The sequence below is a fragment of the Manis javanica genome, chromosome 1 (genome assembly GCF_040802235.1).
Source record: "Manis javanica isolate MJ-LG chromosome 1, MJ_LKY, whole genome shotgun sequence".
Taxonomy (NCBI): domain Eukaryota; kingdom Metazoa; phylum Chordata; class Mammalia; order Pholidota; family Manidae; genus Manis; species Manis javanica.
In genome coordinates, this window is record NC_133156.1 from 29,391,886 (window position 1) to 29,418,184 (window position 26,299).

General features: G+C 39.8%; 1 protein-coding gene and 1 pseudogene across 7 annotated transcripts; one reads left to right on the plus strand and one right to left on the minus strand.

Moving 5' to 3' along the window:
* Window positions 1-856: 856 nt before the first annotated feature.
* Window positions 857-12,712, minus strand: LOC118969938 (dual specificity tyrosine-phosphorylation-regulated kinase 2-like). 7 transcript variants are annotated; one of them, XR_005057743.2, is made up of 3 exons: window positions 10,649-12,708; window positions 7,517-7,803; window positions 1,087-5,050 (listed from the first exon to the last, which is right to left on the minus strand). XR_005057743.2 is itself a non-coding variant. In XM_073231102.1 (3 exons), exons 1-3 carry the CDS (start codon window positions 12,326-12,328, stop codon window positions 4,972-4,974), a joined length of 276 nt encoding a protein of 91 aa, XP_073087203.1. In that variant the 5' UTR covers window positions 12,329-12,706; the 3' UTR covers window positions 1,087-4,971. The 7 variants fall into 7 exon arrangements, 1 of the variants encoding a protein (XP_073087203.1); XM_073231102.1 differs by lacking the exon at window positions 7,517-7,803 and having other exon boundaries at window positions 11,599-11,746; window positions 12,280-12,706; XR_012129065.1 differs by lacking the exons at window positions 1,087-5,050; window positions 7,517-7,803 and adding an exon at window positions 857-1,077 and having other exon boundaries at window positions 11,599-12,712.
* Window positions 12,713-13,804: 1,092 nt separating this feature from the next.
* LOC108387918 (centrosomal protein of 290 kDa-like) overlaps window positions 13,805-26,299 on the plus strand; it is a 28,340-nt pseudogene continuing 15,845 nt past the window's right edge.

The following is a 26,299-nucleotide window of genomic DNA, read 5'->3' on the forward strand; positions in this document are numbered from 1 at the left end:
GATGGACAGTGACTGTGAACAGAGGTGTTGGGGGGACTTGGTGAAGGGGGAGTCTAGTAAACATAATGTCCTTCATGTAATTGTAGATTAATGATACCAAAATAAAATTTGAAAAAGATATATATCATTTCAGTTGCTGTGTGGGGAAAAAACCAAAAATGTATACTGGACATTTGCTAAGAGAGTCCATTGCAGGAGCTCTTACCAACACACACACACACACTGGCAACTGTGTGAGATGGATAAATTAGTTTGACTAGTAATTATTTCACTATGTTTATATCAAAACATCATGTGGTATCCTTTATATATATACAATTTTATTTTTAAAGTTTTAATTAAAAATAAAATTTGACTCATTCATAAAAAAAAAAGAATATAGAGGCAATAGCAGCATTCAAGAGACCACTCAGGGGCCTGCTGTAGGATCATTTGGTCAGGGATGGTGGCAGCAGAATTAGCAAGAAGTGGTCAATTTGGGTTACACTTTTGAGGTGGAGCCTATGGAGCCTGATAGACTGTCCGGTGGTGGGAATGAAGGAGGGAGCAGACTCAAGGATGACTCCAGGGTTTTCCTTATGTAACACAGAGCAGCATGATTGTGGTATATCTCACTCCTTGGTATAGCAAAGTAGTAGTTCATTTTCTTACTTAGCCTTTGAATATGCAGAAGGCGCTGCTAGATGCTACCAGAAAATGCATGCTAGCACATATCTGCTTATTAACATGCAATATAGAGCATATCCTAACATGAGGCTGGTTCCTGGTCTGGGCAAAGGGACTTGCTCCTTGGGTTTTTTTATGGAAATATACATTAGTTGAGAATGACTGAATCCATGCTATGAGACAGGAAATGTATACTTAACTAAATATATATATTTACTAAATGGCTACTTAATACACAGACTACCCTGAATGGTACACAGTGGAGTGCATGTCACAGAGGAAAGCTCAGTCTCTGTTGAGATGTAGATGCCGCCTGTATCCTCTCTCTTCGTGCATCATCCCCATCCTGCTGATTCCTCTTGTGTTTCATGTTGTTTCCGCCTTATGAAGATCAGGGTCCTTGTTTTCCACCTGTAATGATGTACTTGCTCAACTTACTCATTAAAAACAGTCCATTGTATTTCTAATGGTGCTTATTTTCTCCCAACTCCTGGCAAAATTCCTCCTGGCAAAAACACCAATTTCTTATTATTCAGTACTCATATTATTGGTGAGTGAAATTACAATCCAAGCCTTTTACTAGGAAAGCAAACCCTATTTTGGTGCCCCATCAGAAAATGGAATTACCACGTAAACTGAAACACTGATGCTTCCTGGCAGCACATTACCTGGCCCCAAGCCTCTACCAGGTAACCCTTTCCGGCATCTTTAGTGTACCTAGTCACATGAAATATATTGAAAGACATTCTCTTTGTATTTAGCTAAAAATTATGCACACACATACACACACAGAGTTCCAATTCCAATTCAGGGGACTCCTAAATGAAAAAAAGAAATGTACACTGAATATGTATAAACTGGATTTCAGCTGAAAGAGCTGTGGTTATAAAGTGACATAATACTTGCAATAAATGTCTAAAAACTCAGCTGTGAACTGACCTGTGCTGTATGCAAGAACTGCAACTCTGACATGCAAATGTGATCTAACTCATCAAAAATATACCAAAAAATATACATATCACTGAGTGCAAACACAGGCTCAGAAGTTTTTTTGCTTCAGCATCCATAAAAAATCTCATTATTGCTGCTTGGGCAATTTACCTCGGATTGTGGCTTACGATTCCTGAAGCAGTTTGCAGGCATTCTGCTTTTTTACAAGTTTGTAATTCTGAAATGATGTGCACTGTGTTCTCCAAGAATCCAAATTGGGCTGACAGTCATCATCCCATATTTAGACTATCCTGCTGGCTTTATATTCTAAATACCGTCTCTTGGATCACACTGGATCTTGAGGTATAACTGAGGCTCCCTGTGACCTGAGTCAGGGCAACCATCCCAAGTTTATTCTTGTCTAAAGAGGAGTTTTAAAATTGTATTTTCATATGTATGACAGGGAAACTTCTCTTCAAATACTTTCCACACTTGTTTGCTAGTACCTATAATTAAATTATGCCATAAACATCATAACATAATATCATGACATTGTCTTGTCATTCTAGAATTTTTGATACTGGCTAAAGTTTGAATCATACCAGGCCTGACATTTTAGTAACCTGGGAATAAGATCTAATAAGGAGACAGAACCTTCGGACTGAGTCGAGGGACAATATCTAGGACAGCAGACGTGTGTGCACACATGCACATGTGTGTGTTTATATGTGCTCAGAATTAGGCTGCTATTTCTGTCTCCAAGTCTCAAAATCATCCTTTATTTTGCTGCAATTTCTTATTCTTAAAAATGGTAGAATCAAATAAGCCCAATTTTTCTGTAGAAATGATTTGCACAAAGAAGCTAGAGATAGTTTGATCTAATTGCTAATCATACAGGCTACATGATTTCTCAGGAAAGAAGATAAAAACTAACATTGATAGCACTGGACATGTCAAGAGCATCACAACTATTATCTTAATTTTCCCAACAACCTTAGAAGGTCATTGTTATTGTTCCCAATTTAGTGAGAAGGAAAGTAGGCAAGGTCACAGGTCTGTTAGCCACACAGGCAGGACTCAAACCTAAATCTTTCTGATGCATCATCTTGTGTATTTTTCACATTCTATACACAAGTGGGGATCTTCCTTTCTTCCTATACAAGTGTATAGTTAGAGCTCATATTTTGAAGGCAGATAGACCTAGGTTCACATCTTTATTCTTAAAAAAGGAAGAGTCAAATGAGGCCAATTTTTCTGTAGAAATGATTGGTCCCTTCTCCATCTGTAATTTCTACCACTGGGTCAAATTCAGAATTAATTGCTGGCTTCTCTTAGTGCTTCTGAAATTGAAGGGCTGGGCATTTTGACATTGTGTCAACTGCTATTTTCATTTATGCTAAAGAAAAATATGTTTCTTTAGTCAGTAGTGATTTCTTTAAAGAAATTATCATGCTTACAGTGTTTCTGTACACAACAGATTTTTATGTAGTTCATATATATTTTCTATGTCAAACTGTGCTTCCTTTATGTCAAATGAGCAGGGCAAGATTAAAGTGCTGGCTCTTGAAGGGATGAACTCTTGGGCTGATAGATCATGAAAATATGCACTGCCCCTAAAATTATATGCTCTTCATCTAATGGTTTTTAAGTAAATGCTTACTTCCAAATAATAGGATCATCAATATGACATAATGCAATAATGACTTGTACATAGTAGTAACCATATGCACACATAAATACACACATAATTTATAACTCACAATAACCCTATGAGGAAAGTATTATTATTACCATTTTACAGACACATTAACTTGACCAAGTCACACAGCTAGACAGTGGTAGGGATAGCATTACAAATCAGAGATAAAAGGAAGACTTATTCAACTGTTGGTGTTCTACATGGAAAAAATATAGATCTCTACCTTAATAAGGCCCAGCTAGATTAAGATATATATGTAAAATATAGAATTTTACACATTAGAAGAAAATATAGAAATAAATTCATAATACTGGTGGTAAGGAAGATTTTCTTTTATAAAAATCAAAAAGAAAAATGATCAAAACACATTTGATAAATTTTACATCAAAATTAAGTATATAGTCAATAAAAACACATAATCAACATTGAAGTAAGAGACACAAAAGACAGGTAACCAAATTCATACACAGAATATTTTTGAAACCTTAAAAAGTCTGCTGGAAAATGAAGAATAAGCCCACAGAAAATGGACAAAGAATATGAACAGATAATAATCATAAGAGGAAACCCAAATAGACTAACAAAATACTCAGCTATTTGAAAAATGAAAATTCGAACAAGAATCAGCATCAAATTATCAAGAATGGTGATGTGCTAGCAAGGATGCAGGGAAATGGGAACACTATACATTGCTGTAGAAATAAACTGGAACAAGCATTTTGGATATTGCAATAAAACATTAAAATGCTATTCTAAATATAGGCATATATCCTGGAATGGTTCTTGCATTTATGCTCAAGGAAACTGTAGAAAGCTATTCATGTGTATTAGAAAGCATAATAGAATTTATGACAGCATAATACAAAGGAAAAAGAAAGCCACCTAAATATTCATCAGAAATGAATAAATACCATGACTAATATTCATAAAATAGAATCCTATATAAGTTAAGAGAAATAATCTATTTTTATACATTTTATAAGTGACCTTTATTTTATACATATGTATATAATATTTATCTTTATACATATTTTTATACATACATATATATATATCATACCTGTCTCAACATGGAAAGATTTCAAAACCTACTCCTCTGTGAAAAAAATAATTCATAGGTCAATATTGACTTTATATTTTTCGGATATACTTTCTTTAAAAAGATATAAATGCAAAACTTTATTTTTTGATAGCTATAAAAACAAAAATTGTATTAATTAGAAAGTTAACTTTAAAATATTTGAATTAATTAAGGTAATTGGGGCAAAATATAGAAGACTAAACATTGGATTAATTAGCATAATTTGGGAAATACAGGTATAACAAAGGATTAATTAAAGTCAAGCAACATATCTACAAAAACAAAACATTAATTAGGTAATTAATTTGAATGACTAATTAGATTAACAAAATAAAATTTCAGTGGCTTAACGCAATAATTTTTATTTCTTGCTCATATGACAGTCCAGTGCACATTTTCTTGCCATCATATATTCCTTCATGAAGTGATTTAGGGATTCAGACCCCTGCAATTTTTAAAGTCTGACATCCAAAAAAAAAATGAACATCTTTTAGGACCTTGCCAACAGAGGGGAAAAGAGATGTAGAGTGAGCACATCTGCTTCTTAAAAGTTTTGGTAAGAAGTGACTTCCATCATTCCATTGAGGAGAAACAGTCACAAGGCTACTCCTAGAGAGACGAAGAGTTTGGACATGGAGCCACTGCTGGACAGGCCCTTCCACGGTGGCTCTAAGCTGGGAGAAGGAAAGCGAGAGTGTCAGCAAACAGCTGGCCATATGTAAGTCTCCACATTTAGTGTTCTCCTATAAACAGAAGTGCATCAGAAAGTAGGAGAGGAGAAGGGGAAAGAAGGCTTCATCTTAATCTGTATCATTTTGTAGAAAAAAAATTGATGTATATCAAATGTAGATGGAGGAACAGCTCCAGGAGCTATCACCGTAGACGGCTTTGCTATAACGTTAACTAGGTGTGGTAGAGAGGGAGGGATGTGGCTGAGTCTGTTAGAATTCCTCTTTGTGCCCCATTGGTTCTGTGTGGCCCATCAAGTATTTTGTTTATCAAACATTTAATCTTTTCATATTCCTTTGAGTTGCTTTCCTTTTCCTTTGAAGTGTCAGGTCCTACCGGCTGGTTCAGGATGAAGTAATATCTCCTTCTCCCTCACTGTCTTTGGAACCAATGTCCATAAGTAATTAAACTTTGTTGTTTCTTACTGTTAGTCTATCTCATGTGTCAATTTGATTCTTAGACCAGCTAGAAGAACCTTGAAGGGGTAGAGGAAATTTCCTCCTCCCCAGCAACATTAAAAAAATTAGCTGTACGGGGCTTCCCAGGTTTACCTTCTAACCTTTTTCTCCAATCCTCTTCCTGGACCTCATGAACTTATTCTTGTCTCTCCTCACAGCAGACCCCTCATTATCCCTGAATATGTAATGAATCTGCTCCTCTTTCCTTTGCCTCTGCTGTTCCCCCTTGCCTCCAGCTTTGCCCATCCCTTGAGGCTCTTCATGCAGTATTTTTTTTGAGGGGGGAGGGATGGGGAGTGGTGTCAAAACCACACCTGATTTTGGGCCTTGATGGCTTTCAGCTAAAAAACTCTTCGTGTCACAGTGGCAAATCTTGGGGCAGCCTGCCATTGGTCTTCACAATGTCAAATGCATACTATGGGATCTGGCACACAGAGATGGTAAAGAGACTGTGGCTGTGTTTTCTAGCTGGACCCAGCTGTGTGAATTTGGGCTTATCATCTCTGATATTTAATATCTGAACTCTAATTTCTCTACTTGTCAAGTGAGGATAAAATGCAGAATTGAGCTTTAAGTGAAAGACATTGTAATAACTATCTAGCAAGTATTTACTATATACAACTGTTGTGATTTGCATGGATTATCCCAGTTTTTAGAGAATAATGTTATACTTTAGATATTACTATCCATATTTTACCATAGAGGAAACTGAGAAAATAATTTTAAAGTAAGTGGGTAGAGTATGATTAAAACAAAGATCTGTCTAATCCAAAGTCCATGTTTTTAAGCAGTATACATTTATGTCTGGCACATAATACACGTTCAGTAAATGTTAGAAATAATAGTAGTAGTAGCAATAGTTAGTAGTGGTAATTACAGTTTATACATAGGAAAAGGAAATCTAGTGGTGAAAATTGTAGTAACAGTAGTAGTAGTCTATAGAGAAAGAAACAAAGGGTTTTTTTGTTATTGTTTTCATAGAAAAAATAGCATGATCATATTTGAATTCTACAACACAACTTTGGAAGAAGTATATTTAGAAGATGCATTTATAGAGGAGAAAGTTTCTAGAGCTTCAAAGGCCATTTATTTAGGAGGTTATTTCATTTATTTAGGAGGTTATCTCCCTCTCTTTATCTCTATTCCATTTTCATCTCTATCTATCTCTTCTTGCACATACACCAAGGAAAGGACCCCGTGAAAAGGTACCATCTGCAAGCCAGGAAGAGATCTCACCAAAAACAGAATCAACTGATCCCTGGTCTTGAACTCCCAACTAGGAGAAAACAGATGTTGTTATTTAAGCCACCCAGCCTTGGCAGCCCAAGCAAACAGATACATATGAAGGAGTTTGGACCTTGTCGTGTAGGTCAAAACCTTCCAAAGTTCAGTTCCTGGACCATCTGCATTGGGATCTCCCAGAGGCTCTTCCAAATACAGATAACCCACATTCACTGAATCGGACCGTCTCAGAGTGGGGCCTAGGAATCTGCATTTTCTCAAATACAAGGAAGGCAGTGAGGACAGAGAAAAGAGAAAACACACAAAGGAAATAAGAAATGCCCAGGAAATGGTCTTCACTGGTCACTGTCAATGGCTTCCCCAGAAAGTGGGGCTAACCGGCATGAGACTACATTCAAATTGGAAACCAGACCTCTCTTGCCAGATCTGGGGCCAGGGCTTGGATGCAAGGCATGAATGATAAGGGCAAGCCAGGCCAGCAATAGCTCAATAAACCCTCCCCCCAATGGTGGGGGATCTGCTGGTGATGACTGTTCCCAAGACAGGCATGAAGGGTGGGGCACAAAGGCTGGCCTGGGCCAGGGTCTAGCTGTGGCTGCCTCTCCGTGCTAAGGGTTGGGGTTCTGAGTTAACCCCTCAGTAAGGGGCAACATAGACTTGGGGAAGAGTGAGTAGACTTGGCTGATAAAAGGAAGAGAGCCAAGTTCAGACCTTTCTGCTTTAAATGGCCAAATCTTCCCTTTGAGAAATGAATAGACATGAGGGGGTCTCCTTAAGTCCCAGTCGATCCTCTGTTGGATGGGAATTCCATGAGATGAACCCCCAGTTCTGGGTTGAACCTGTGATTTGGCACGATTTGAGTTGAGCAGGAGTCAGTTCGAGTCTTTGCAGCACTGGTATTCCACAGGGATGTATGTATTCAAGCCCTGTCTTCGGTATTTCCAAACGAGGAGCCCTGAGTCAGTTATGCAACTGTCCTGAATGTCAGTCTCTCTTACCTGTAAAATGGGAATTGTATAAGACCTACCTCATAAGGTCATTGTGAGGATTAAATGAGATCATGCATGGACAGTGTTTACACAGTACCTGGCACACAGTTAACACTCAATGTCAACAGCTATTATTTTTATTGTTTTGTTGTTGATATCATTTTCAAAGAATAAGGACTTTCAATAAGGCAGATCTCTGCTTATCCAGTGGGTGTGATACTTTTATCAACTTGCTCAAAAATTCTGAATTTCAGTTCCCTTGTTTTACAAATGGAGGTAATGATTCCAACATGGTAGGCTGTTTCTGAAACCAGTGAGATGATGTATAGAAAGGTGCCTTGCACCCAATCCTAGATCCCACCTTTCAGAAAAGCAAAAGTTCCCATGAATCAGGAATCCCTCCAAATACATCCACAAGCTTCCATTTCTTCTTTAAATGTGCTTTGGAATTCCTAATATGATGGAATGCTCCCTAGGTAAAAATTGCCTTTCTTAGGGACTTTGTTTCTCAATGTCCCTAAAAAGGTGCCAAAAAAGTACCAAGACAACATGCCCCCTGGCTTAACAAGACACCACTTCATGCTTTTCCACAAATCCCATTCCTTTAACACATGGTGTAATGCTTTTGTAATACTTTCAATAAAGACAGCCATAGATCCAGAAAATAAATAAATAACACGATAAAACATGCTGAGTTTGGGTTCAGTTATTAGCCTTGTACAATATACATTTAAGCGGCAAAAATCTCCACCAATAACCCGGAAACTAGCTCAACTCGGTCTTTCCAGAGAAACAAAAATTCTCAGCCCTTACCACCACCTAACCACTTGGACTTAGGAGCTGAGCTTCTGAGTTGAGCTTGACTACCCTCCCCTACATGGGTAAGTCACCAAAGATGCAGACAGCTCTAGGAATCTGTGGTGCAGAGAAAGAGGGGGAACACTTTACAGTTGGAACCACTAGGAGCGTTGAAGCTGTCGGCAGCTAAGAAGCTAAAGAAATTAATTTGCCTCTGTGAAATTGGCACCAGATTTCAAAGGTATTGATGAATCAGCTGTTCCAGACACCTTTGATCTCCAGAAGGGAATCTGTGTATCTAAGAGTTGTTTTCAGGTAAAAACTACCCAGGCATCCTGCCCATCTTCTTGGGAGATTTTAGGCTGGCAGTGCCCTCACAGCCCCCAACAGAATCAACCCCAGATGTTCAGCAGTCAAGGTAAAAAATTCGGACTGCTCTCAATGTTCTGCAGTCCTGAGGAATGGGGAACACAGAGCAAAGTAAAGACCATGGCTTCAGAGTCACAGACCTGAGTCCAAACTCTGGATCTGCCACTTCTCAGGTGTGCAAATTATTGAAACTTCTTGAATCGCGATCTTCACATCTGTGAAATGGGAGCATTGCCTTTCAGGGGTGTCACAAGAATTGAAAGAAATTTTGTGTATGTTTGTGTGTGTGTGTGTAAAGCAGAGGTCAACCAATTTTTTCCATAAAGGGGCAAATAGTAAATACTGTAGGCTTTTCAGGGTCTTATAAGCTCCATCCTAAGTACTCAGCTCTGCCATTGCAGTGCAAAAACAGCCGCAGACAATACACATACGAACAGGCATGGCTGTTTCAATAGCCCCTTATTTATGAAAAGAGGCACGATGAATTTTGCCCATGGGCTGCAGTATACCAACCCCTAGCTACAAAGCATGAAGCCCAATGTCTACACAGAGAAGACAATCACTGTATGGTAGCTTTGATGCTGCCGAATGGAGGAGACCCACCAGCCAGTCATTCTGTTGAGTGCTTGTGCACATCCAACCCTATGCTAGACTGTGAGGGAGAAGAGAAGGCATATAGGTGAAGCCCCACCATCAAGATACGGTCAGCAAAAAAGTAAATAATGGGTGAAAAGGAATACAGCAATGGGAAAGTATCCGAAGGATGTCTTTGAAGTCCTGCAACTACATAATATTTTAAATAAAAGGGCTAAGTCCGACGGTGAGCTCTGATTCATCAGACATGTGTGTGTGTGTGTGTGTGTGTGTGTGTGTGTGTGTGTGTGTGTGTGTGTGTGTAATGGCCTTAACTCTGGTTCAAAAATCATGCCAGCCCTTTGCTGTGACAGGCAGCATCACATCACAGATTGGTGCAAAGCAGTAACCCAAAATGAGACTCTATTTGAAAAATGCCGCTTTTGGTGTTCATGCTCTTTCCAGAGTCAGAGGGAATAACCAGCGATTTGACTGTTGAAGACCTCCTGTTGGAGCTATTGCCAATATAAGGAAATAAGTACAAACAAAAGGGAGTGAATTGGATTAATTAAGGATATTATCACTTGCTGTTTAATTACCTCCTAGCAGCCGTTCCGAAACTGCTGTCAGATGTTAGCATGTGTGCCCAGAAATAAAAAAAGGAAGGGTCAAATGATCTCAGGAAATGCTCCATCTTTGGATTCACAATTCATATTAACCTGTGAAAGACTCCTTTGAGTACAGAAGCCAAGAATCCCATTTAAATTTGTTACCTTGGGAGGCTGGCTCAGGACTCAGGAAAATATGGGCTTTAATCCCAAAGCTGACCCCAGTGTGGTTGCCTTGGGCACCTTCCTTTAACCTCTCTGTGCCTCAGTTTCCTCCTCTGTGAAGTGGGGATGATAAGGGTCATGAGGGTCAAATGGATGACACACATAGCATGGGTCCTATGGACAGTAAGGGCTTTAAAGAATGATTTTCCAACCTGCATTGACCATATGTTTAGGTCCAGTAGGCTTGGGCAAAGTTTGGACAAAGCAGAGCAAATGGGGAGATGTGAAAAGGAGTGCCTTGCAGGTTAAAGAAGAAGCCCCTTAAGAGCCAGGCTTCTTACCTGTTTGTAGCAGAATATTTGGTGAATAAAGTTTAAGACCGACATGTGTCAGATGCTGGGGCATAGGGGAGTAGACTGAATGTGATCACTGCCACTCAGAAGTTTCTGTTGAGTCACACAAGTTTCTGTTGAGTCCACAGCTCGTGAGTCACTGCCAGAAGCCACTGTCCACATGTTCTAGGCAGATGAAAGCCCAGCTTCCTTCCAAGGCTCTGAAACAGGCGAAAGCCTTTAAGGCCAACACAGACCCCGAGGTAAGAAACAAAAGGGCCGCCAGCAACCTTGTCTGATGGTAGCCGGGCCGGCAGAGGACGTGTATCTGGTCAAAGCTGGAGGCTTCAGCGCTCATTAGCGCTGGGCTCCAGGGAGCCCGCCACCCTTGGGGTCCCTGATGGAGTTGGCAAGGCCCAGGGCATTGCCAGAAAGCTGCCTCGGATCCCAGCACAGAGCGTGGAAATGTGCTGCCTCCTTGGCCCCTGCCCACTTCATCAGTAAGAACTTAGAGAGGGAGAGCGGGAGAGAAAGGCAGGACGGCCTGGCAGTCCCCTAACACAGATCTGTTTCTATAAATACCCACTACCCGATGTGGTGGACGGGGGAGGGATGTTTATCCGGACAGGGAAAGGAGCTCTGGGAAGCAAGGACGAAAAAGGAGGGAAAAGAGAAGGAAAGCAGCAAGGAGGAAGTTCAGAGGAAAAGGAGGGCAGGGATGGGCGGGCTCCGGAGCGGGAGTGGGGGACCCAAGCCACGGATCTTCCTTTGTGGCTGCAGCTTCGGCCTCCTCGCCCAAAAGACGGAGGACGGCATCCAGGAGTGGCCACCGGCCAGGGGCATGGAGACACTCGCTCTTGGACCTCTCCTCTCCCGGCGTCGGAACCGCTCAAGTCCAGTGTTGATGCCCGGGACCTCCCGCACCCCGTCCCCCAGGCCTCCCTCGGGCTCTGTCTCACCATGTGGGCTGCGGCGGCAGCGTTGCTGGCCCGGAGAGGCGGCAGGCTGATGGGGAGGGCGGGCCGGACCCCACTCCGCTCCGAGGGGGCCCCGCGCCGAGCCCCGGGGAAGCCTGAAGCTGACGAATGGCGCTGTCCCCTTCTCTGCCTGGGAACCACGCGCGGGTGGAGACAAAAGGGGGTCAGGGGGGAGTCACCCAGGCCCCGTCGCCCCGCGCCGCCCCTCTGGGCAGCAAACCCCGCTCTCCCTACGACAGAGCCCCAACTGTAGAAACCGCCGTCGGGGGGGGGGGGCCGACACGGCGCCTGGGACGCGGATCCCCAACGCGCACCCACGGGCGGTGCTCGGGCAGCTGCAAAGTTCAGTAGGGCCCAAGCGCGTGTTCGCGACCCCGCGGGCCGGAGCTCGGAGCCCCACGTTGCAGGCCGGGAAAAGGACTGGACTGCAGAGGGCGACGGCCCAGCCAAGCCCGGGCGGGAGGAGGCCCGGGGCCGTCCCCGCCCGGCAGGCTCGGAGGCCTCCACTAGCAGAGCCTAGGCGAGGGCGCGCCGTCCGACCGGAGCTCCCCGCGCTGCCCCGCCGCGGCGCAGACTTTGTTCCAGCTTCGGCGGGCAGCGACGCCCGCGCCTCGAGGGTGGCCCGGGGCGGGAGAGCGGCGCGGAGGCCCCGGCCCTCCTTACCCGTCGGGTAGGCGGCGGGAGCGGCGGCCGAAGGTTTCCTGGTTAACATGGCCGCTGGAGGAGAAAATGCATTTCAGGGCTGCAGTCTCCGCCGCTGCCGCCGCCTCGTCGCCCCTCTCGCGGGTCTCCGGTGCCTCGTCGCCGCCTCGCGTCAGCTACAGCCGGACACACACAGTCCGCTGCATCCCCTCGGTCCGGGCCCGCCGCCGCGAGCCCCGCGCTCTCCTCGCCGCCGTCATCCTCTCTTCCTCGGGCGGCTGCAGCAACCCCCGGCCCGAGCACATGCTTTGCCCTCCCCTGCGCGCCGCTGGCCTCCCCGATTCCCTCACATAGGGAGCGGAGGAGCGGGCTGCGCCGCGCAGACCCACTCGCTCGGAGCCTCCTCCCGGGATCGCGGGCGCGCACGCGCACGCGCACACTCGCTCTGGCGCGCGCCGGGACGACAACCCCGCCTCCACTCCGCGCCACCGCGGGTGCAGGCCCCGCCCCCAGACCCCAGCCTCCCCCGCTCAGGCACACACTCGGGCGTACACCCCGCCCGCACCCAGCCGCCCACAGAAGTCCCTCCCCGCGGCCCAATCATCTGCATGGCCACCCCTCCACTCCCCGGAAAACTGCAGCCTCTGCTCGCCCTCTGCCCCCCCCCCCAAATCCCCTCCCGGCATCTGCACCGCCCACCTCGGCTCCCCTACTAACAACCTTTCCCTCTCCAGCCTCCAGCCCCCGCAGAACCCCTCCTTTTCTCTACCGCGCAACCTACCGCTCCTCTCCTAGCGAAATCACTGCAAGACCTCTCGTCTTCCATGCGCGCCCCCAAACACAAATTATTGCAGCTTTTCGAACCTAATGGCTGCTCACAAACAATACCACCCGCCTCCCCGGTCCCAGTGGCACATCCACCCCCAATTTATCATCTCAATAACTTAGTTGTGCAAGAATCACCTCGGTAAGTCAAGTCCAGTAGAGGGCCGCAATTTAGCCCGGTGACCCCGCGTGTAGGCGAAGGAGGGAACTGCCCTCCCACCTCCACCTCCACCACGCACACCCACCCCGATTTACTGACACCAAGTGACCGCTCTCCAATCGCTAGGACAAGGGGAGGCAGAGGCGCGTGTGGACTGCTGCTGGGGAAGCTGTTGGCTGCGGGTTGCTAGGAAAAAATAAACATCGGAGACACCTCCCATTTCCTTACAACTCGTAGCCTTTCCCTGGCGCGGCCACTGGGAGAGCCACACCTTCCTTTCAGCTTTCTTGAGGTCAGGGAGTGACACCTAATTCTTCTCATTCCCAGAGACAATTCTCTGTCCTTCCAAAACAAATGAATAATTTCCCTTCCTTTTAGTTTGTCATCTACAGCCTCTCTTTCCCTTGCAGACTGAAAAGTTGCTTGGCCATCTCACAACCCATGTCCCATTGTGTGCGGCCGCCGCCTTTGTACAAAGGTCACAGATTTTGTCACTTCAGCAGTTGTGGGGACGCTGGGGGGAGATGGGCAATCTCGGATGAGGGGGCCGGGCAGAGAGCTATGCCGTGCACGTCCTTCCTGAGACAGGCCCGGTTTGACGTTCTCCTGGGGACCTGGGTACATTACTCTCGGGTCCCTGGCTGGACGAAGTATGCAGACCGGTATTAATTCAGACTCAAATCAGAAGGGGGCCATCTCCTGCGGAGTCCCATCACCCCTACTGTTTGCAAATTGCCACAGCAGCCTCCCAAAGAGATCACCCATAGCTTTTTGCAAATGCCAAAAACGGAATTTTTCAGAGGTAGAGTGTGTCCTGCTCAGAGCCTCCAGGGATCCTGCAGGGGCATTAAGGATAGACAGCATTGACTGAGGGGGCAGGTGACAAAGAGTGAAATTTTGCCTAGTAATATGTCTCTCCACAAAATCCTTTTGGTGCCTTCTCCTAATAAAGCAGAACCACAGTGAAATAATGAATCCAATAATATGCCTTTAGAGGGATGATGACCTGATTAGGTCCAAGCAAGAAACAGGCCCCTTTGCTTGTCATCACAGGCTGCAGCCTTCAAATTCACTTGGGAAACATACTTAGTGTTGTGAATTAACTAAAAGAGCTACTTTGTGGCAGAGATGAAGCTAGAACCCACTTGCTGACTCCCAGTCTAATTTCACTATGCTTTCTCTATCTTGGATTTGTGAGAACCTCTGACCTCTTTCCTTCTTTTCTCTTCAAAAACAATTATTTTCATACTGTTTTCCTTTTTAAATGAGTGCTCTATACAACTGAAGTTCAAATATAAAATTTGAAGCAAAAAATTCTATTTTAATGTAACTTGACACTGCTTTTCCCTTGTTATTCTTACAATATTTAAGTAGAAGCTAAATATGCTACTGCTGTTTCATGAATTTTAAAAAATGCCATTGAAAATCATAGCTTGTGAAATCCGAATCGGTAATATTAATCCACACGTTAAGCATGAGGAAAAGGAACACTTTTTTAAAATAAAGGGACACAAAGAATCATTAACTTTAATCAAAGAAAGAAAAAGATACGTTTTAGAGAACTCTTCCTAGTATATTGTTTATGACATGACAAGTATAATTTCAGTTTTGATTTTTTTTTCTTTCTGACAGTCGGGAAAATTTGTAATTAATCCAATCTTTGGGTCTTTTAATTATACATGGTGCACTTTTCAAAATTATATTCTTACTGACCTCAAAGTTAGTATTCACAGCTGCTTGGATTTCCCTCATTCTGTTTAATTTTGATGACCTCAACATCATATATATATATATATATATATATATATATATATATATATATATATATATAGAAATACATGCAAATACGCTCCTTGAGTTTTCTAGGAGAATGAACTGGGTAAATCCTAGGAGTTATTACCCTCAAACTTTATTACTTTGATGCATCATTATTAATTTTATTGTACATTTACCTCTTTATAAAACCCTTTATGTTATCATATTTAATCTGCACAACTCATAACCTGACCAGAGTTGTACTGATGTTAAGAAGTAACCTCCTCAGGGGACTCCAATCAGTTAGGAAGAGTCTGTTCTTTGATTCTTGCCTGTTGTAACAAAATCCATCTGTTCTGTATGCTTATAAAATCCAGATTCAATAACAGGTAGGCAGGATGTGGCAGGATTAAAGAGAGAAACTTCGGGAAACTCAGAATGGAGTCTTGTGGAAGAAAGCTAATTTTTTCATTGGAGAAAGTACTGATCACAGAGAAACTGGAAATGAACAAGAAAATCGCTGGTTTCAAAGCACATTCACTCATTTAATCCCTTTATCCCAGAAACATTTACAAAGAACTTAGTATGTGCGAGGCCTATGGGATGTGATTAATCGTCAGATGTAGTGGGCTTTAGCCCGACAATCTATTGGGACCTCATTTTTTTTATTCTATTAAGCAATAAGCAGTAAGCATCTACCATATTTTTTACCCTGTTAGTACTGAGGCTATAGTTAAAAAAATTATCCCTGGCTCTAGCATTGCTATTAAGAGGTTCACAGTCCAGCAGGAGAGACTAGACATTTAATGATGCGATGAAGCAGAAACCAGGGCAGATAGGCACGAGGGTGACACACAGGAGGGTGATGAGCTGTACCTAAGTGGTGACTGGCATCAAGGGAGCTCTGCTTCAGTGAAGGTTTTAAAGGTAGTTGGGAATTTGGCATTCAGACAATCCAGGCTAGAACATTCTAGGCAGAAGAAATAGGATGTGCATGGATGCTAACGTCTAAGGAAACACAGTGTATTCTGGGAGCAGTATAAGTAATTCAGAATAGAGGAAGCTGGGTTGGCAGAGAGAAAGGCGGTACTCTTTTCTTCATAAGGTTAGGGTTATGGATGATAGACTCAGGTTAAGAATTATCTGAAACTTTATCAGCTGTGGGAATATGAAAATAAGGTACGAGTCTTTTAAAGCAAGTAGGTAAAATGCTGGTGATCTAAAAGTGTCTGGCCAGGTTGGTCATATTTTGTTTTGTTTTTGTTTGTTTTTTGTTTTATCATCTTCCCTTTAGATTTTTAAAATTCATTTTATTATCATTAATCTACAATTACATGAAGAACATTATGGTTACTAGACTCACCCCTTCACCAAGTCCCCCCCACAAACCCCATTACAGTCACTGTCCATCAGCATACTAAGATGCTGTAGAATCACTACTTGTCTTCTTTGTGTTGCACAGCCATCCCTGTGCCCCACACACATTATACATGCTAATAATAATGTCCCCTTTCTTTCCCCCACCTTATTCTTCCCTTCCCACCCATCTTCCCCAGTCCCTTTCCCTTGGGTAACTGTTAGTCCATTCTTGGGCTCTGTGATTCTGCTGCTGTTTTGTTCCTTCACTTTTTCTTTGTTCTTACACTCCACATATGAGTGAAATCATTTGGTACTTATCTTTCTCCACCTGATTTATTTCACTGAGCATAATACCCTCTAGCTCCATCCATGTTGTTGCAAATGGTAGGATTTGTTTTCTTCTTATGGCTGAATAATATTCCATTGTGTATATGTACCACATCTTCTTTATCCATTCATCTACTGATGGATATTTAGGTTGCTTCCATTTCTTAGCTATTGTAAATAGTGCTGCGATAAACATAGGGGTGCATATGTCTTTTTCAAACTGGGCTGCTGCATTCTTAGGGTAAATTCCTAGAAGTGGAATTCCTGGGTCAAATGGAATTTCTATTTTGAGCTTTTTGAGGAACCTCCATACTGCTTTCCACAATGGTTGAACTAATTTACATTCCCACCAACAGTGTAGGAGGGTTCCCCTCTCTCCACAACCTCACCAACATTTGTTGTTATTTGTCTTTTGGATTGTGTTGATCCTTACTGGTGTGAGATGATATCTCATTGTGGTTTTAATTTACATTTCTCTGATGACCAGCGATGTGGAGCATCTTTTCATGTGTCTGTTGGCCATCTGAATTTCTTCTTTGGAGAACTGTCTGTTCAATTCCTATGCTTATTTTTAATTAGATTATTTGCTTTTTGTTTGTTGAAGTGCATGAGCTCTTTATATATTTTGGATGTCAACCTTTTTTTGGATCTGTCATTTATGAATATATTCTCCCATACTGTAGGATGCCTTTTTTTTCTATTGGTGGTGTCCTTTGCTATACAGAAGCTTTTCAGCTTGATATAGTCCTACTTATTCATTTTTGCTTTTGTTTCCCTTGCCCAGGGAGATATGTTCATGAAGAAGTTGCTCTTGGTTATGTCCAAAAGATTTTTGCCTATGTTTTTTCTAAGAGTTTTATGGTTTCATGACTTACATTCAGGTCTTTGATCCATTTCGAATTTACTTTTGTGTATGGGGTTAGACAATGATCCAGTTTCATTCTCTTACATGTAGCTGTCCAGTTTTGCCAACACCAGCTGTTGAAGAGGCTGTCATTTCCCCACTGTATGTCCATGGCTCCTTTATCATATATTAATTGACCATATATGTTTGGGTTACTATCTGGACTCTCTATTCTGTTCCACTGGTCTGTGCCTCTCTTCTTGTGCCAGTACCAAATTGTCTTGATTACTGTGGCTTTGTAGTAATGCTTGAAGCTAGGAAGCAAGATCCCCCCCCACTTTATTGTTCCTTCTCAGGATTGCTTTGGCTATTCAGGGTCTTTTGTGGTTCCATATGAATTTTAGAACTATTTGTTCCAGTTCATTGAAGAATTCTGTTGGTATTTTGATAGGGATTGCATTGAATCTGTAGATTTCTTTAGGCAGGATGGCCATTTTGACAATATTAATTCTTCCTAGCCTAGAGCATGGGATGAGTTTCCATTTTTTTAGTGTCCTCTTTAAAATTTTTCTTAAGAGTGTCTTGTAGTTTTCAGTGTATAGGTCTTTCACTTCCTTGGTTAGGTTTATTCCTAGGTATTTTATTCTTTTTTACAATTGTGAATAGAGTTGTTTTCCTGATTTCTCTTTCTGCTAGTTCATCATTAGTGTATAGTAAAGCAACAGATTTCTGTGTATTAATTTTGTATCCTGTATAACTTTGCTGAATTCAGATAGTAGTTCTGGTAATTTTAGAGTGGAGTCTTTAGGATTTTTTATGTACAATGTCATGTCATCTGCAAATAGTGACAGTTTGATTGCCTCTTTACCAATCTGGATGACTTTTATTTCTTTGCTTTGTCTGATTGCCATGGCTAGGACATCCAGTACTATGTTGAATAACAGTGGGGACAGTTGGCATCCCTGTCTTGTTCCTGATTGTAGAGGAAAAGCTTTCAGCTTCTCACTGTTCAGTATGATGTTGGCTGTGGGTTTGTCATGTATGGCCTGTATTATGTTGAGGTACTTGCCCTGTATACCCATTTTGTTGAGAGTTTTTATCATGAATGGATGTTGAATTTTGTCGAATGCTTTTTCAGCATCTATGGAGACGTTCATATGGTTTTTGTCCTTTTTGTTGATGTGGTGGACGATGTTGATGGATTTTCAAATGTTGTACCATCCTTTCATCCCTAAGTTGAGTCCCACTTGGTCATGGTGTATGATCCTCTTCATGTATTTTTGAATTCAGTTTGCTAATATTTTGTTGAGTATTTTTGCATCTATGTTCATGATGGATATTGGTCTGTAATTTTCTTTTTTGGTGGGGTCTTTGCCTGGTTTTGGTATTAGTGTGATGCTGGCTTCACAAAATGAGTTTGGAGGTATTCCCTCCTCTTCTGTTTTTTGAAAAACTTTAAGGAGAATGGGTATTATGTCTTCTCTATATGTCTGATAAAATTCCACGGTAAATCCATATGGCCCAGGGGTTTTGCTCTTGGGTAGTTTTTTGATTACTGGTGATGAGTTTTTAATCAATATGAAGAAATCTGGCTTATCTGTCACACTGAACTAAAATTATTCCAGCTCAGAAGTAAAATGCATTTTACTTTACCTGCATAAACTTATCACAGTAGTCATATAAGAAATTTGATAACTTACCATCAAGCTCTCCCTTTTTTTTGGAATTCTAGTTTAAGTGTATAATCTTTCCTCTTCACATTTTTGATAACTTGTAAATTAAAATAAGAAATAAAAACATACATCCACATAGAGAATCTAGGAATTTTAAATTTCTTTATTAACTTCTTAAGTTATAAACCTACTTAATATCTTATTCTAGCTATGCCAAACTATGATAATAAGTGTCTTATGAAAAAAAGTGTGGGGGTGTTCTTTGGCCATATATATTAGAAGATGCTGTACATGTCCAGTTTGAGATAATGTTTTACTTTAGACCTTCTCAACATTTAATATGATATTATGAATTATGATTTTCAAGGGGGAAGGATGTTGGAAATGGAGTTTTTTCTTTCAGACCACTTGTTAACATCTCATAGAATTATGTTTCATGAAAACAGTTTAGAAAACTTGACTTTCGTATTTCATACAGAGAAGAGATATTGAAAACTAATGGCTTTTCCAAAGGTCTAGAAATTTGAAATTCTGGTATTTACTTAGAGAATGTAACTTAATCATTCAGGAAATATCTTATCACTTTGTAGACTGAGATTTCTGATATTGCCAAAAGGCACATCAACATTTTGAATGCACAACAACAATCCAGGGAAAAGGAAATAGAGTCCGTCAGAATGCAACTGTCAGACTACCAGGTGTGTACAGTGTTGGCTCTTCTACTCAGATTTGTTCCTTTTTCCTAAATTTACATTAGATATTGGAGTGATTTTATACCTTCAGTCAGAGGATATATCAAAGAGAAGCTCCTGTTATTACTGATTGTATAACCTGATTTGAAAAACTTTTTAATTTGAAATACCATTAAGTACTCTTTAATTTGAAATGCCATGAAATTTCATAACACAGAAAAAGCATTTAAATGCCCACAAAATGCATTGTGCTGGCTGCTCATCAAAGTTAAAGTCAGGGAGGGGAAATACCAAATCTCTCATAACAGTACTTTCTCTTGTATTTATATGTAGCTTTTCACACATTCTCACATTATACATTTATTTAGAATTAAAAAAAATGTCCACACCAGTCTAATACCAGAATTCTTTTTTACATATGAGAGTTAAAAAAAACAGTGATATTGCAACTGTTAATTAATTAGATGCCAGATTTGGATTTAAAATGCTTGATTCTGATTCTTTCATAAATTTTTTATCATTTATATTAAAGCAAGGCTAGATTTTTGTAGTCTTTCAAGTACCACACTTTTAAATTTTATTTAGTAAGTTGTGATTTTCGAAATCCACGATAAGTTGCACTGGAAAAACTTGAAACTTACCACAAATATTTGTTTATATTAGGCACAGTCTGATGAAAAGTTGCTGATTGCCAAGTTGCACCAACACATTGTCTCTCTTCAAGTTAGCGAAGCTACTGTGCTTGGTAAGTTGGAGTCAATGATATCCAAACTGCAGAAGGTGGAGGCCTATAATTTGCGCTTAGAGCAGAAACGATGAGAAAGAACAGGCTCTCTGTTATGCCTGTTCTGAGGGGAGAAACAGAGCAAAACATCTGCCCCAAACAATTCAGTCTCTACGATGACAGTTCAGTGGAGCCTTACCCTTGGCACAACAGGAGTAGTTCTCTAAAACAATGATTCAGTTACAAAATGACAAACTTAAGATAATGCAAGAATTGAACAAAATTCTCAGCAAGAACATAGAAATATGGAGAACAAAGCCATGGAAATGGAATTAAAATTAAAGGGGCTGGAAGAGTTAATAAGCACATTAAAGGATGCCAAGGGAGCCCAGAAGGTAAAACATTGCTTTAGTTCAATATTTCCAAAAGAGTTATATAATAATTTTAAGTTCTTAACATGTGCCTATATGAAAAATAGTTAACATACAATAAAAATTCCAATTATAATTTATTAATTTAGATTCCTGAAATTAGGAGTATTGATGATTTGTATGCCTATTTATAAAAATAAAATGAGATTCTTCTAAGCAATAGTTTTAGTAGAAATGCTTAGATTTTGTAATATCAAAAAATTTTAAATACTGTGTATATTTATTAAATACTAATTATAATTATTCATAAACATTATAATAGTTATCAGTTGAATTCCACCCTTCATAATAAGATTACCCTTCATAATCTGTTCAAAATTATTTATAAGTAATAGGCCCACAGTTATTTTTCAATATAATTTAATTTTGCCCTCATTTGGTCAGAGTTAAGTGGAAAAGTTACATATTTACATAAGTACCCAATAAATAGATGAAAGTAAATAAATAAATGAAAGTGAATTTTAGTCATCTCCATTCCAACATAAGAATTTGTTATGCTAAGCTACCACATACTCTTAGAAAAGTCTATTAAATTTGTAAATAAACTGCCATGTGGCTCAATTAAGGACAGTTTTATTTCTTTATTATAAAATATCCATTAATTTCAATTCAAATCATTTTAATCAATACAGATATATATTATATATATAGTATTTACATTTGTATATGTAATTTATAAATTTTTAGGTAATCAATTGGCATATGAAAATAGAAGAACTTCGTCTTCAAGAGCTTAAACTAAATCGAGAATTAGTCAAGGATAAAGAAGAAATAAAATATTTGAATAATATAATTTCTGAATATGACCACACAATCAACAGTCTAGAGGAAGAAATTGTACAGCAGAACAAGGTTTCATTTAATATTTATTTTAGTGATTTGTTGCTAATATTTTAAACATAAGAACATCATAGTTAAAGATAACTATGTTATTCCTCTTAGTGCATATATTTCCCATTACTATTGTGTTTAAAATATTGTTTCCTATTTTCCAAAGCATTCTAAAATTGCATAGCTATGTTGTAATAGTAGTATTAAACTTAAAAGGAATAATGCCCAATTTATTTGGTAATTTTTATTTCATTATTAGTTATTTGCCTTCTTCCAGTTACAAGTTACTACTGGCTCTCGCTGATGGAGCAGGAGATGGCAGCTCGGTGTAGCATGAAGTCTATGGGCTTTGGAGGCAGATGAAACTCACTAAGCATGATTGCTTGTCTTAGAAATTTTGTTATTCCTTCTCTGAGAGTTAAGGAGGCAAATAACTAATACTGAGATGCCTGTATTTATGCTCGCACTGCCTTCAGGTCTTAGCTCAAATGTCTTACTTACCACAGAGACAGACCTTCATTAGCCACCAAGTGTATTGCTTACTTGTATACTACATACAGGTAAATCCTACCACCAGGATTCCCCAAGTGGGGATTATCTAGCTTCATTTTTCTCTATAGCACTCATCACCCTCTGACATACTACATACTTAGTCATTTATTCACTGTTTACCCCACACTAGTATATACGTTCCATGGTGAAAGGGATTTGGTTTTGTTCATTGCTTTGTTTTTATTGCCTAGAATAATGCTTGGCACATGGTACATGTCATTAAATATGTTCTGGATGGGTGCATGGATGGACTGACAGTCTGACTCCACATGTGCCTATTTCTGCGATCGTAGGCAAGTTACTTCCCCTCTCGGAGTTTGCTTCCCTTTTCTTCCTAAAAGGAGAAGAATGATAGTGACTCAAAGGGTTTGTTCTGAGATTAAAAATAAGAAATGTATGTAAAAGTTCCTGTTATATGCTAGGTGAGTGTCTGTGTCTGTGTATGAACAAAAAAACCCCTTCTCTTTTCAGTTTCATGAAGAAAAGCAAATGGCCTGGGATCAAAGAGAAGTTGAGCTGGAAAGTCAACTAGACATTTTTGACCATCAGCAAAATGAAATATTAAGTGCAGCACAAAAGGTATTAATCCAGTAGCATGTACTTTTTAAAAAGTCAGATGGAATTTTAACTGATGTTTTTTATATTTCCAATATAAGTGGTGTTTAGCCATGCTTTGTCATACTAGTTGTACAAATTAATTCTTCTAAATGCTGCAACTGCTTTTTTTTAATGTTGTATCTTAATAGTTTGAAGAGGCTACAGGATCAATGCCAGACCCTTGTTTACCCCACCCAAATCAACTTGAGATTGCTCTAAGAAAAATTAAGGAGAATGTTCGAGTAATCCTAGAAACACGGGCAACTTGTAAATTACTAGAAGAGGTCATTAGAACAATTTGCACTTTGATCAGTGTGGAATTTTCTAAATATTTTTTAACAAGGGTGAAGTGTAGAATGATGAATATGTTGGTAATTCCATTGTCATTTTCCACTCTCCGATACTGTTTCTCACAGCCAGTGAAGAAAAGCATGTATAGCTAATTTGAATTTACAATCCATTTAATTACTACTTGTCACTTTTGGGCATTCTGATCAGTAGAAGTGACCTTGAAAGGAAACAAAAAGCATTTAGTTTTAGTTTTATGATGTATGTTTTATCCTTATATGTTTCTATTTTTATTTTGAAGTGCATGTTGTATACTCTGAATCAGTTTTCAGTTCATTCATTTTATGGGTGGCTCAAGCATTAGAAGGAGAGCTAGAAATTACTTCTTAGTTTAATGGAGGTCTTAAATTTGATTAATAGGTGATCAAATCTGTATTAAAGAGAAAATAATATAAACTGTTTTCATTTTAGTTTACATCTAAACATATTAATTGTAAATACATTTAAAAGTAACTTTGCAAGTAAAATTGTACATTTGTAATTAATTGAGGAAACTTAGATTTTCGTCAGTAATTGGAGTATTAGTCATTTATATGAGTTGCCCGAGTTACTTAAAATATTTTTCTTAATCCTTTGAACAGTGAACATTTTTTTCTGTTTTGTTTTAATAAACTTCAGATTTTATAGTAATGACCTAACCTATAGTCTTGGACCTAACATTTCAGTTTTTATACTCAGCTTACCTTTATGGGTGGATTGTTCTTCTAGTGTTGTGGACCAAAATAAAAGTCAATGGACCAAAATAAAATGAATGATTTATTATATTTCTTTTCTAAATCCAGCACTATCAGACATTTCTAGTTTTAAAACTACAAGATCTAAATAAATTACCTTAATTCAATTTCATTTTCATCATAACAATGAAGTTTCTAATGTGTGATAATATTATAAATAAATGAAGTACACATGCAGTAACTGAACTGTCACCCAGGAGTTTAATCAATTTAACCTTCTTTTTCTTTTTTTTGGGGGGGGAGGGCATCTCTCCTATTTATTGATCAAATGGTTGTTAACAACAATAAAATTCTGTATAGGGGAGTCAATGCTCAATGCATAATCATTAATCCACCCCAACCCTAATTTTCATCAGTCTCCAATCTTCTGAAGCATAACGAACAAGTTCTTACATGGTGAACAAATTCTTACATAGTGAATAAGTTCTTACATGGTGAACAGTACAAGGGCAGTCATCACAGTTTTGATCATGCATTATGAATTATAAACAATCAGTTCAAATATGAATATTTGTTTGATTTTTATACTTGATTTATATGTGGATACCACATTTCTCCCTTTATTATTATTATTTTTATTATTTTTAATAAAATGCTGAAGTGGTAGGTAGATCCAAGATAAAGGTAGAAAACATAGTTTAGTGTTGTAAGAGAGCAAATGTAGATGATCACGTGTGTGCCTGTAGACTACGTGTTAATCCAAGCTAGACAAGGGCAATAAAACATCCACAAATGCAGAAGATTTCTCTCAGAACGGGGGGGGGGGGTGAGGTTCTAAGGCTCACCTCTGTTGATCCCCAATTTCTCACCTGATGGCCCCCCTGCGACTGTGCCTGTCTTAGGTTGTTCCTCCCTTGAGGAATCTTACCCGTCTCTGGCTAACCAGTCATCTTCCGGGGCCATACAGGGAAATGTAAAGTTGGTAAGTGAGAGAGAAGCCATATTGTTTGAAAAGGTTAGCTTTTTACTTCTTTGCAGATTTATGCCCTGTGGCTTCTATGCCCAGCACTTGTCTCGAGGTATCTTTACCACCTGGAGGAATTATGATACTCGGTAAATTCGATATGAGGCACGAATTCTATTTAAGGGTTGTAATTAGGAAGGAAGAAGAAAAGCTATAGAGGTAGCATATGGAAGAAAACATGGAAGGATTGATTATTTCTTTGACATATCTTCTTGTAGAGTAACTTAAGCATGTATAGGTTTTAAACTACTAACTAAATTGTGCACACACATTAACATAATAGGAATACAGTTACATAACCAAAGCAGATCTATAATTACCAGCCATCTCCAGTGAAACCAAGAAAACCAGTTAGGCATCCTAGACATTTGTGAAAATTTATCTATGATATGATGGATATTGTCCAACTGTACTTGAACAGTCTGAGAGAAATCAGACAAATTAAAACAACCCATTCCTGGGAACTGTTCACATCCCATATGTTCTTTTAACAGTAGATAGTCTGTAATTGTAAGATTTTAGAGCACTACAACTTGCACTTCTCCTAATTCTTGGTTGAGTTCCAATAGTATAGATCCAGTCAAATTTGTTGTTTTACTGCATGCACAGGCCAGCTTAGATATCTCCTTCATTCCCATGGCAAGTCCAGGAACCGGTGGGATGAATGCAGCTACAGCTGTAGCAGCGCCTGGATCTTTGTTGAGGTTTTTTGATGATCATCTTCTGGTATGAGTCTTCCAGAGAGTGCTGATGTTGGAAGTTCTTCATATTGTATCTTAGTTCATTTTCTGGGTGGCCAAATTAGGCTTTGATCCTCTGTATAAACACAAACAGACCCTTTGTCTACACTTTGATATGCCCTTTATACCATTGTGTAGAACTCCTTGGAGGTCACCACACAGGAACTGCTTTTTTTTTTTTTAAGAGAAAGGAATATTATCAGTAAAATGTACCTCCATAGCCGATCATCTGACACCCTTTAAGTGATCAAAATTAAGGATATTTAAAGCATGCATTAATCGTTGATTTACAGTTAGTTTTATCCTATCAGGGAGTAATCCCCTTTTTCTTTTTTTTTTTGTTATCATTAATCTACACTTACATGAAGAATATTATGTTAATTTAACCTTATTTTTTACATCATACTTACAATAGCCAAATAATATTTAATGAAGTGAAAGTTCTTTTTTTTGGTTTATAACTACTCTAAAATTCAGATGAAACT

Excerpts from the sequence above, each read along its gene's own strand:
- LOC118969938 (XM_073231102.1), bottom strand. The coding sequence starts at position 12,328 with ATGTTAACCAGGAAACCTTCGGCCGCCGCTCCCGCCGCCTACCCGACG. Across the intron at positions 11,747-12,279 it reads TCCCGCCGCCTACCCGACGG|GCAGAGAAGGGGACAGCGCC; the intron begins GTAAGGAGGGCC and ends CGTGGTTCCCAG. Across the intron at positions 5,051-11,598 it reads CTGCCGCCGCAGCCCACATG|CTTAGAGCCACCGTGGAAGG; the intron begins GTGAGACAGAGC and ends TCCTTCTCCCAG.